General features: G+C 46.5%; 1 protein-coding gene across 3 annotated transcripts in view; it reads left to right on the top strand.

The window, feature by feature from the left end:
* The window catches only part of PDE6A (phosphodiesterase 6A), a 60,416-nt gene that overhangs the window by 33,401 nt on the left and 14,227 nt on the right, over nt 1-12,788 (top strand). For 2 of the 3 annotated variants that reach the window (XM_014852612.3, XM_070517201.1), the window contains 9 exons: nt 2,300-2,449; nt 3,035-3,178; nt 5,033-5,098; nt 5,309-5,455; nt 6,404-6,511; nt 8,159-8,268; nt 9,584-9,671; nt 9,867-9,967; nt 10,343-10,450. In XM_014852612.3, the coding sequence (XP_014708098.3) occupies nt 2,300-2,449; nt 3,035-3,178; nt 5,033-5,098; nt 5,309-5,455; nt 6,404-6,511; nt 8,159-8,268; nt 9,584-9,671; nt 9,867-9,967; nt 10,343-10,450 (1,022 nt within the window). The remainder of the gene's footprint in view (nt 1-2,299; nt 2,450-3,034; nt 3,179-5,032; nt 5,099-5,308; nt 5,456-6,403; nt 6,512-8,158; nt 8,269-9,583; nt 9,672-9,866; nt 9,968-10,342; nt 10,451-12,788) is intronic. The other variant, XM_044777841.2, reaches the window with a different exon arrangement.

The following is a 12,788-nucleotide window of genomic DNA, read 5'->3' on the forward strand; positions in this document are numbered from 1 at the left end:
AGGGCTGGTGGGGCAGAAGGGCAGAGGGATAGAGGAGGGAATCTCTCAGGGGGCCTGACTTAATCTGGGAAGAGTCTAGGAACGTGTCCCTGAGGAAATTTTGTCTGGGCGGTAAAGAAAGGAGAGAAGACTTCAGGAAAGAGAGGACTTGTCAGAAGGAACTAGAGTGGATCAATGAATCTGGGTGAGAGACTGAGGAGGAGAGTGACAGGAGGAGGTTCTAGAGAGGCAGCCAGAGGCCAGATCCTGCAAGGCCTGGAAGGCCATGCCGGGGAATGTGTCTCTCTTACTGCCTTCCCCTTGCTTCACCTTGTCTTTTAGACCAATTCATCTCAGCAAAACACCGGCTTCCTTTGGTCCAGGGTTTCTTGACATCTTCAGCTCTAGGCGCCCTGTCAGTGTTTGTTGAGTTTAACATGCTAGGCATAAGAAAAACCAAATCATTAGCAATCAGGAAGTAGTTAAGAAGGAAATAAAAATGACTCTTAGGAAAATTAGCATATTATTTTTTTACTCCTTGAAGAACATTACGAAAGGGCTTAAAGAGAGTATACTTCCAAAGCTAAAATCTGCATCTTGTATTATGATTTTGACCATATCAGTGTGACATCTTGCGCTGTGATGTTGACCATATCAATGTGACATCTTGTGCTGTGATGTTGACCATATCAATGTGACATCTTGTGCTGTGATGTTGACCATATCAATGTGACATCTTTGCTGTGACTTTGACTATATCAATGTGACAAGCCCAAATTGTTGCTGAGAGCTGCTAACCTGATTATAACACAACAGAATTTGGTCTTTACCCAGGTCAGCCAATTAATTGCAGTTTACACACATTAGGAAATCAAATCTGATCTTGTTTTAGATTCTCTTTCCCGCTCCAACTCATCTTCCACAAAGTAGCCTGAGTGATTTTTTTAAAATATAGGTTGCATCAAGGAACTTCCCTGCTTAAAAGTTTTTAATGCTTCTCCATTTCTCATTCAATAAAATCTGCCTCCTTATCAAGGTCTCCAGAGGGAAGGGATTCCCTGAGGGTGAGGTAGAGAGCTGGGAGAGATGGAGGCCTTGACCTTGTCTCCTGAGCCAGCCCTGTGCTCTCTGGGCTGTGTTCTGCTCGTCTCTGGAGACCTCTCCTGCCAGGTGCTGGATTCCAGAGTTACTTAAATAATAACAATGATCATCCTGCCACCTTAAGAATCTTGAAACTTTCAAACAGGAAGACTCCAATTCCAGGAAGCCTTCCTTGACTTCATTCTCTCCTCTGGCCCCCACAGTACCTTAGAGAACTTCCCATATGCAGTGTAATGGCCTGTTGACCTTCCGGACTGCGGGGAGGCCTGAGGACCACATCTGTGCCTTACTTGCCTTGGTTTCCCCAGCCACTAGCTCAGTTTCTCATACATTGTAAAATGTTTGATAAATGTTGGATGAATCAATGGAAAAAGAGTCTAGAAATTATCTAGTCCAGTTACCCCCATTTTATAAATGAGGAAAATGAGGCCCAGACAGATGGGAAACAACTCACAAAGGGCACCTTGTGATTGACCAAGAAATTTCACCTCTATTTTCCTGTTTGCTCCATGAGGCACATACTTTGACTACTGTCTCCAGCTGTAGATGAGGAAATTGAGGGCCATGGAGCTAAAATGACACGCCAAAAGTAACACAGAGGGGTCAGCCCATTGGCATAGTGGTTAAGTTCACACACTCTGCTTCAACAGCCTGGGTTTTTGGGTTTGGATCCCAGACGCAGACATACTCCACTCATCAGCTATGCTGTGTCAGCATCCCACGTACAAAGTGGAGGAAGCTTGGCACAGATGTTAGCTCGGGGCTAATCTTCCTCAACAACAACAATAATAAAAAGTAACACAGAAAGTCAGGCCAACAGGCAAAAGGTGCAGGTTATATCTAGCCGAATAATTCAAAGTTACAAGAATCACCAACATGCCCCTTTTAAGCCAGCCGCCTGTGGTCAGTGCCTATATCCGAAAGGAAACGCGACCTCCCTGGACTGTTTGTGTGCATCATTATACCCCCAGCACATAATGAATGCACTGCCTGGGACATAACGGCCCTGAAATCTTAGGGATGAAAACAATATGGCTATCTGGCTTAAGGAGCTCCCACCAGATGGGCTGTCTGCTCATAGCATTTGTTTGGTGACTAAAACCATGCAAAATCCAACAGGGTCTACCCTCTTGCCCCCTCCTCAGCCAGTCAGGGTCACGATGCAGCTGCCTCTGCAGCCTGGTACCCTAGGAAACCTACTCTGGCTCTTCTCTTGTAGAAAGAGCCTCTGGATGAATCCGGATGGATGATTAAAAACGTCCTTTCTATGCCAATTGTGAACAAGAAGGAAGAAATTGTTGGGGTGGCCACGTTTTACAATCGCAAAGACGGGAAGCCCTTTGATGAAATGGATGAGACCCTCATGGAGGTATGGTCTTTGGGGAAGCCTTTTGCCATTGGGATTCAGAGTTGGCTGGCCACCATGCTTGGCTTCCAGAGCTGCATGGTGGGGTCCTCGTGTGCTGCTCCTATCCTGGGAGGGATGCGGAGCTCACCTTGTAGCCGCTATCCTGACTCAGCCTCAACGTCCACTTTCTTCCCTCTCACTTCTGCACTGCCACGTGTTGTCGGAGAAATCCACATTGGCTTAAAAAAAATTTAATTCATGAACTTTACCTTTTAGAGCAGCTTTGGGGTCACGCACAACTGAGCAGAAGATACGGATGTTTCCCATTCACCCCTTATTCCTACATGCACACAACACGTTGCCTGTTTGTGAAGTGATTGTGCACAAGAACAATGCTTTCTGTGTGTCAGTGCTTTATTTAAAGTGCATTCCCATCCGTTATGTCCTCTTTTCCGCGCAATATCTCTTTGAGGGGGGCAGCACACAGCTGATCAAACCCATTTTACGGCTGAGAAAATGGAGGCGGAGACAGTCTTGCTCTAGGTTACAGAGGCAGGATCAAGCCCGGATGTTCTGCCTCCGATTCTTCCTTTCCTTTTTTTTCAGTCTTTGACTCAATTCCTGGGCTGGTCTGTCTTAAATCCTGACACCTACGAGTCCATGAACAAACTTGAGAACAGGAAGGATATTTTCCAGGACATGGTAAAATATCATGTGAAGTGTGACAATGAAGAAATCCAGAAAATCCTGGTGGGTAAAGTTCTTTTCTTGTTTCTTCTCTGGCAGAGACAACCGCCCGTTGGAGCTGTGGCCAGAGCGAGGCAGGACTTAAAGCTCCATGAGGGCAGACACTGGGCTGGGCTCGCTCGCTGCTGTAGCCCCCTGTCTCACACAGGGATGCTGCGGGCCCTGGCGTTGAGTGGATGAATGAATGACGCACAGGTGCCCGAGGGTCGCAGCTAATGGCTGCTCTGTGCGGCCTGGGGGCAGCTGTCCCTTGCAGGGACACCTCAGTCTTAGGGCCAGATCTTGGCTTAACAGTTCTGGAAACTCCATTTTTCACTGTGCTCAGGGCTGACTTAGTAGTGGAGATGGAGTCATCCAGCCGCAGCCCCTACTCTGAGAGGAGACTCTATCTGACACATCAGTGGACAATGGTCAGTTCCTCAGAGCTGGGGTCAGCTCACTTGGAAACTCAACCTTTCTGAGCAAAGAAATAGTTCAGAGGGAGTTAGATGTTAGCAGAGCCCTCACATAATTTCATCACTTTACAGTTTATAAAGCAAGTGCACACTTCAAATCCTGTTTGATGCTTAGAATAGCCCAGTAAGATGGACAGAGTAAAGATTTTCCCCTATTGTAGAGATGAAGAAATTGAGGTCCAGAAAGATGAAGTAACTTGTCCCCAAATCACCCAGCTCATTACATAGGCCTCACTTAACCTTTATGAGGATAACGAGCAAATCCTCTAACATTCTTACGAAGGAGCTGCCTAGGAGGTAGTGAGCACCCCGTCATGAGAGGTATCCAAGCAGAGGTTGGATGATCATAAATCAGGGGTGCTATAGAGGAGAGTCCTACCTGGGGTAGGAAATTAGAAGAGATGCTTTCAAATATATATGAAAATCAGTGATTTAGCATTCCTGGAATTTTGGTCTCAAAGAGACCAAGATTTCAGGAGCAAATTGAGTTAGCCAAATGGTGTCGGATATGTTGCTCAGCTGAGCTCTCAAGACCTCGGCTCATAGACCTCATCAGTTGAAACAACACACAAAGTTTTCAAAGGCCATTTCTTAAGCTGGGAAGATAGCACAACAAATTTAATCATTTCATCCCAATAACTGATAAATTCAAAGAAGAAAACATCCAGTTTGTATGAATTGACTTATGGTTTGCTTTTCTCGATCCATAATTTCAGCCAAATGATGGACATGTTGGACCTACGGAGGCATAGCCTCAGTGAGCCAGGTAAAAGTTAATAGATGGTGCTCTGGGTCAAGGAATCAGAAACAAGTAACTGAGTCCAGCTTCCCATCCCTCTGGTACATGGGGAATTAGGCCCAGAGAGGGAAGGAAATTGCTTGAAGTCACACAGTAAGTGTGAGGAAGAGCCAGGACCTTGAGCAAGGCCTACTGACTCCCAGGGTGTAATAATAACAAAAATCTCAACAACATTAATTCTAATCCTTACTATGTGTGAGCAGTGCACTGAGTGTTTATGCTTACATGCATTATTTTCGTTGTACAGGTTTTTAAAAAATGACTTTTTAAAATTAAGTTAAATTAGCACGATCTAGTTTTAATTCACCAGGTAAGTACTTTTATTATCTCCATCTTACAGATGAGGAAATGGGGTGATCAAGGCATTGTATAACACTGCTACTAAGTGGCAGAGCTCGAATTTACATGCCAGTTTCCACCACTCCAAAGTTCATGACTGAATTTGCTCTTCAATGAATGTTGAAGGGGCCTCTCTGAGCTGGGGGCTCTGTTGCAAGGACTGGAGGAAGGAGAGAAATGGAAATGGAAAAGTGGAGGCATCTTTAGACCTTAGATGTAGTAACCTTTTGGGTTTTTTTCCTCTGCTCCTTTGGGCCCTGGCAGAAAACCAGAGAGGTGTACGGCAAGGAGCCGTGGGAATGCGAGGAAGACGAACTGGCGGACATCCTGGTGAGCGGGGCGGGGCCGCACTGGCCCTCACGGTTATCAAGTGCAGGTGGCGCCCGAGCGAGCGTGCACGGGGGTCTCTGCAGAGCACGACCCTTGCCACTCTGCTCTGATCCTCCCAGCAGACCTGGGATAGGACGGGCCTCGGGGGAGACAGGAAGAGACCCAGGCCACATCATGTGCCCTAATCACTTGACTCTGGTCCTTACACAGCAAGGAGAGCTGCCAGATGCAGAGAAATACGAGATTAACAAGTTCCACTTCAGCGATTTGCCCCTGACAGAACTGGAGCTGGTGAAATGTGGGATCCAGATGTATTATGAGCTCAAAGTGGTGGATAAGTTTCACATTCCCCAGGAGGTGAGGTCAAAACAAACCTCTTTAATTTCCTTTTTTCTTGTTTGCTTGCTGGGATTTTTTTTTTTTTTTCTTTTTAAACTCAGCCGTAGACTGCCTTAAAAAGAGTGTACCCCTGGCTTTTAGGATTTAAAGCATTAGTCATGTGCACGGATGAGTCATTTATCAGAAAAGAGACTCCCAGTTCCTCTGCCCTGTGGCGTTTCGGGGGCACTGGGGCACATTCGGGGGTTCTGAGGCACTGAGTTCTGAAGGCTCTGAGTAAATGGGTTGCAGAAAACAGTCCTGTAGTCACCCAGGGTGGAAAATGTGGGTTAAATCAATTTAAACAAGACTTTTTCCCTGCAGGATTCCTTAGGGTGTGCTGTGAATGTCGAGAGATGCGGGCTGGGCAGAGACGGTGGGGGTGTCAGGTGTACCCGCCCAGAATTTCCCAGACCTCTTTGATTAAAGCAGCGGTTCTCAAAGTCTTGCCCCAAACCACATCAGCACCACCTGGGAATGTATCAGAAATGCAAATTCTCCTTGCTCACACACGCGTGCTCTCTCTCTCTGTCTCTGTCTCTTTCTCTGCTCTGATGAATCCGAAGCTGTTTTAACAAGCCCTCCCGGTGATTCTGATGCACACTCCAGTTTGAGAACCACTGATTAAAAGACCCCTTTTGTTTTCCTCCCCTATGAAGCTTCTGTTAGTTTCTCCTGGGACAGTAGCCCTCCGCGTCTCAGTTTGGGAATCAGTGATGAAGTTTAATTGGTGGATTAAGTGCAATCTACCTGGTTTCATCACAACGTCCGTTTTTGCAGTATTTCACAGCTAGCAAAGTGCTTTCACGGTATTGTTGCATCCATTGCTAGTTACTGCCTCCTGGTCCAGAGTCAGGGTGGGAGGAGGCAGGGCCCCAGGCCCCTGGTAGGGAGCGTGCTGCCTCACTGCTGTGCATGTGTTTGCAGGCCCTGGTGCGCTTCATGTATTCCCTGAGCAAGGGCTACCGCCGGATCACCTACCACAACTGGAGGCACGGCTTCAACGTGGGGCAGACCATGTTCTCCTTGCTGGTGGTATGCCCGGCGGCACCGTGGTGGCCGAGGGCTCCCTCCACACCAGACAACCTCCTGCAGCTCCACTACAGCAGAGCAACATTGTTCTTCTCTATTTATTTGCTTTTTAAAATGATGCAAAAGGAGCACATGCTTAGCATAAAAGAATTCCAAGAATAGAGAAGCATATAAAATAAAAGTGAGGCAAGCTGCGGTCTGCCCCAACCCCAGTCGGGTGATTTGGAGGTCACCATGGCACACGTCCTTCCACAGTTTCTTCTGGGAGCATAGAGACACATTTGGACACACACATACACACACAGTTTATTTTGTTTATGACCAGTGGAATAATTATTCTGTAATATGCTATTTTCATTTGAAGAAATATAAATATATCAGATTATATACATATATAAATTTTTTTGTTGGGGTGAAATATACCTAACATAAAATTTACCATGATAAGCATTTTTAGGCGTACAGTTTAGTGGCATTAAGTACCTTCACAATGTTGTGCTTCCATCTCTACTCCATCTCTAGAACCTTTTCATCTTCCCAGACGGAAACTTTGTCCCCATTAACAACTCCCCACACTCCCCCGCCCCCAGCCCCTGGTGACCGCTATTCCACTTTCTGTCTCTATGAATTTGTCCACTCTAGGGACCTCGTGTGAGTAGAATTGTGCAGTGCCTGTCCTTTTCTGTCTGGCTTATTTCACTTAGCATAATGTTTTCAAGGCTTATTATCCATGATGTAATTTTATGGCTGCATAGTACTCTGTATTGTCTAAATACACCATAGTTTCTTTACCCAGCCCCCTGTTGTTGGACGTGGGGTTGTTTTCGATCTTTCACTATTACAAACAGTGCTACAGTGTCCTTGGATGGACATACCCGTGTGTATTTGTGTCAGTATTTTTGGCTCAGAGGGTTCGGAGCCCTGTGTATTTCATTTAAAAGTGTTTTCCCATCCAGATTATGATGTAAATCTCTGCCTTGCCCCGCCTCCTCATGTTCCTTCCTTTCCCTCCTGGCTGGAATGGTCAGACCAGAGTAGGGACTAGGGCCTGGAGGCAGGAATTCTGGCCAGGCCACCCTAGAAGGTGACAATGACACCACTTAGACTTGATTTAATTTTTGGAGTCACAGAGTCAGCATCACCTCTCCAGGGCTCCTTCCCACCCTCTACTCCAACACCCAGCACAAACAAGGAGTTAAGGACTTGAAGGAGGCTCTGGGAAGGCTTCTCCTGGGCTGGGCCAAACCGGTAGACCAGGTTTGGAAGATTTGCTTTACTAGTCTGGCCATGTTCAAGGACCCTCCAAACCCTAAAACCTGACAGTGGCAAGTTTCTCAACAATCATCTAGTCCAGTGCCCTCCAGCTCCCGTGTGAGATCCAGAGGGAGATGGGACCAGCTGAGTTCACTCAGGAGAGGGTGACCAACCATCCCCGTTTGCCTGGGACTGTCTCAGTTCTAGCACAAAAAGTCCCACAACCCAGAAAACCCCTCAGTCCCAGGCATCTGGTCATGCTATGGCTCCAGGGGTAGAACCAAGATTTAATCTACGTTTCCAAGCTCTGGGCCCTCCTCCTCACACCTGCCCTCTCAGCTCGGCTTCCAACCCCCACAAGAACGGAACGAGTGACATCTCTGATTGCCCTTCCAGACTGGAAAGCTGAAGCGCTACTTCACGGATCTGGAGGCTTTGGCCATGGTCACTGCTGCCTTCTGCCATGACATTGACCACAGAGGCACCAACAACCTTTACCAGATGAAGTGAGTCAGCCCTTCCTGGCCCTCCTCTGTGCCGCCCACCCCTGGAATTCATTACTCAGATCCAGATGGACGCACTGGCCACGGGGAAGTCCTGCTGTCCACAGCTTCCCACTTCCACCTGCCCTTTGGGTCTGGGTAAACTCCTGTGAAAGACAGAATAATGACTCCCAAATATGTCCACGCCCCAATGCCCAGAGCCTAGGAAAATGTTGCCTTACATTCAAAAGGGACTTCGAAGATGTGGTTGAGTTAAGAATCTTGAAATATAGGGATTATCCCGGGTTATCTAAGTGGGCCCCATGAATCAGAAGAGTCCTTATAAGAGGGAGGCAGGAGGTCGGAGAGGAGGGAAGATGCTACACTGCCAGCTTAGAAGATGGAAGACAGGCCACAAGCCACGGAATATAGGAGGCCTCTAGAAGCTAGAAAAGGCAAGGAAACAGCTTCTCCCCTAGAACCTCCTGAACAAAAGCAACTCTGTGGACCTGTTTTAGACGCCTGACATCCAGAGCCGTAAGATAATCAACTTCTATTGTTTTAAGCCATTAAGTTGGCGATAATTTGTTACAGCAGCCATGGGAAACTAACACAGTAAAGTCTCTCGCCCTCCTTCTTCCCTTCCTACCTGCTGGACTCATTTAAGCCAGGATGTTAGTAACAGATAACGGTTCACTCCTTCACCTTGTATTGATAACGCTCCTCATAGGAGTGTGGTAGGCCCTGGCCAGGCACAGGAGGTACCATGGTGGGCAAAGCAGACATGGTCCCTGTCCTCACAGAGGTTCTTTTCCAGACAGCCTCTGCAGCATAGTCCTTGAACCGTGCTCTCGGTGGACCCTTGTGACCACCTCGTGGGCTGGACAAAGAAGGGACCAGTGTTATACCCATATTGTAGATGAGGAGGCTGAGGCTCTGCCCAGGGCCCACAGCGTGTAAGTCACTGACAAGCACTAGAGCATGCTTCTCTGCGTCTTCTGGATACTTGCACGCTGCTCCGAGGCTAGAGATTGTGTCTACATTTTACCTTGTGGGAAGCTAAGTTCTGAGCTCAGTGCTTGCAATATAGTAGGTTCAATATAGTAGGCTCAATGAGTATTTATTGAAGAAAGACAGGAACAAACACGCTGCTTGTGGGAGTTCAGTGGCGCCCTCATGACTCTCCCTATTTTCCCCCGTCTCACTGTGTGACGAGTTCCTTCTCATTCCTGGACTTCCACCTCTCTGCCTGCAGAATTAGGAGGTGGCAGGACTGGATCACGTCTTTAACCTCTATCTCAGCCATTCCATGTTGATTCTGTCTTTCTCTCCCATTCAGATCCCAGAACCCACTGGCCAAGCTCCATGGGTCCTCCATCTTGGAAAGACACCACTTGGAGTTTGGCAAAACATTGCTGAGAGATGAGGTAGGATGAGGGCCCTCTGCCCTGGTGTTAGGGCCTGCACAGGAGCCCACGTCTCACCAGATGCCTGAGTGTGGCCAGGCAGCCCCTCCCCATTGGTCTGGGCTGCCTTTTTTATCATCTAAGGTGAGCATCAGTAATTGGGTGACTTTACTGCCGGCATCACTTCTCACATTTCCCCTGCGATTTTCTCTTTAGAGCCTGAATATATTTCAAAACCTCAATCGCAGGCAGCATGAGCATGCAATCCACATGATGGACATCGCGATCATCGCCACAGACCTCGCCCTGTATTTCAAGTTGGTCTTCTCATTTTAAGAATAACAATAACAATGATTATAACAATAACAAACATCACAGTTCCAATAGATTTGATATGTCCTGTGTGCCAGGCACAACATTTGTGCTATGAAAAATTAATTCTCACTACAACTCTGCAAGTTAGATATTGTTACCTGGGTTGTCCAGATGGGAAGCTGAGATCCAGGGGCTTTGCTAAGATCAGATAACAAACCCCTGACGGAGTCTAGGTTAGGTCCTGGGTCTGCACTCCCAGGCCTTGTTTTGTTAATTATGTTGTTTTAATAAGCCTCCGTCTGAAACAGTGAGTGTTAGAAGGCCAGTGTTGCCTTATTCTAAGATGGACTCCTTTAACAGACTGCTGTGTTTTGTAGGAAGAGAACAATGTTCCAGAAGATCGTGGATCAGTCTAAGACATACGAGACTCAGCAGGAGTGGACACAGTACATGATGCTGGAGCAGACACGGAAGGAAATTGTCATGTGAGTTGAAACGGGGCTTCACCTCTCATCCTCTTAAGCCCAGGGTCATGAGGCTACAAGCTGCCCTGACAGGCCTTGCAGCCCTCAAGAGAGCCCGGGGACACTTTCCATTTTAGAGGCCTCTGACATATGGAAAAAATGAAGTTATGCCAAAACAGAATTGCAGAAATGATGATATATGCTTAATCTTTGTTTTAGCACTAAAATACAAAACTATTATTTTATTTCTCTGTGCAAAAAAGTATAATATTTGAAGTATTTCTATCATCAAGTTCAGAATTTTGGTGGTAAAGTGATATAACTTTTCTTGATAAAACGTAGAGCATTATATCAATTATTATTTGAGTGATAGCTATGTGTCACTCAAAATAATAGGCTTAATTTTTTTTAGTGTTTCTTAATTATGGCAAAGTCCTGTAATATAGCCATGCTGTTCACAAATTAGTTACATGATTTTTATGAAATTTATAGTGCCTTGATGGCATAAGGTCTGGTAATGGGACTCAAATTTAAGTTTTCTGGGGGCTGGCCCTGAGGCCCAGTGGTTAGGTTGTGTGTGCTCTGCTTCTGTGGCCCAGGTTCAGTTCCTGGGCGCGGATCTATACCACTTGTCGGTGTCCATACTGTGGTGGTGTCCCACGTGCAAAACAGAGGAAGATTGGCAACAGATGTTAGCTCAGGGTGACTCTTCCTCAGCCAAAAAAAAAAAAAAGAAATTTAAGTTCTTTGGTGAATATCTTCTTTCACTTCTCTCAATGTGCTTCCATGATTTACCTCAACTGATGACAGAGTGAGAAGTGTAAATTTGAGGCCTTTTGTGAATATGTGGCCCAAGCCAAATGGTCCTCTGGCTCCCCTGTGATGGGTCTTGGGTGTTGACAATCAGGGGAGACAAGGCCTGACCCGGTTCCCAAGGGAGTATCAGGTTGGTGGTTTATCCCCAGATAACTGGCACATCCTCCTTGCAGCCAAACTTGGTGACATCTAGACGCACTTCACATGCACATCCCCTTGGACCCGTTAATCCCACTTCCAGGAACTGATCTCAGAGATAAATGCCAAAGCTGTAGCTGTTTCACACAACACAAGACTGAAAACAAGGTACATGCCTCCAGGTGGGGACCTGGTTAAATAAGAGATGGTAATCCATGTAGGAAGCATTACACGGTCGTTAAAAAGAAGCCATAGGGGCTGGCCCGGTGGCGCAGTGGTCAGGTTTGCTTCTTGGCGGCCCGGGGTTCACCGGTTCGAATTCCAGGTGCAGACATGGCAGCGCTTGGCAAGCCATGCTGTGGTAGGCGTCCCACATATAAAGCAGAGGAAGATGGGCACGGATGTTAGCTCAGGGCCAGTCTTCCTCAGCAAAAAGAGGAGGATTAGCAGCAGATGTTAGCTCAGGGCTAATTTCCTCAAAAAAAAAAAAGTGGGTCGGTTATGGCAAGGTCACTTTCTTTTAGAGGACAGCAGGGATCTCTCAGGCAGATGACCTCACTAGTGCTGACCAGGTGATTCCTCATTGACTAGTTTAGGATTCCGTTCCTGGGGGAGGCCGACACTGTAATTGTCTCAGTGTGGTGACGTGGAGCTTAGCATAAGTGACTCCATTTGGGGCTTGTTGTCTTGTTTTTAACAGTGCAATTCAAGAAAAAGACTAGTCCAATAGAAAAATGGTGAAGGGCACAAATAGACATTTTCCAGAAAAGGAATTACAGTAGAATATAAACATATGAAAAGATGATGATGACGTTACTTATATTAAAAGAAATGCAAAATGAAACTGCACTGAGATGTAATTTTGCACCCTTCCCATTGGCAAAGATTAAATGTTTGCTGACACTGTGTAGGGCAGAATGGGGGGCAATGGGCAATCTCCTTCGCCGTGGTGGAAATACAAACAGGTGCAGCCTTTATGGAGGGCAATCCCTATTAAAATTGTAAGTGCCCATACTCTTTGACCCAGCTGTCTCGCATCAAGGATTTACTCTCCAGATATCTTCCCACACGTGCGCCACAGAGTATGTACAAGGCTGTTCATGGCAGCAGCATTTGTAATCACAAAAGAGATTGAAAACAACGTAAATATCCATCCTGGGGAACTGGGTTAAATACACTATGGTACTTTCATGCAGTGGAACGTCATACAGACTTTACAAACAAATGATAGGAAGGATTTCCAAGATACAATGTTTAATTTAAAAATCAAACAAACAAAAAAGCCAGGGCAGGACTTCAGTTATTGTAAAAGCCAAGCTAGTCTTAAATGGAAGTCTTCAGATTGAGAAACACACGCCCCTCCGGGCCGCATCCCTGCTCCCCAGGGAACTCAAAGCCTTCCAAG

Source organism: Equus asinus, chromosome 9, assembly GCF_041296235.1.
Source record: "Equus asinus isolate D_3611 breed Donkey chromosome 9, EquAss-T2T_v2, whole genome shotgun sequence".
Classification (NCBI taxonomy): Eukaryota; Metazoa; Chordata; class Mammalia; order Perissodactyla; family Equidae; genus Equus; species Equus asinus.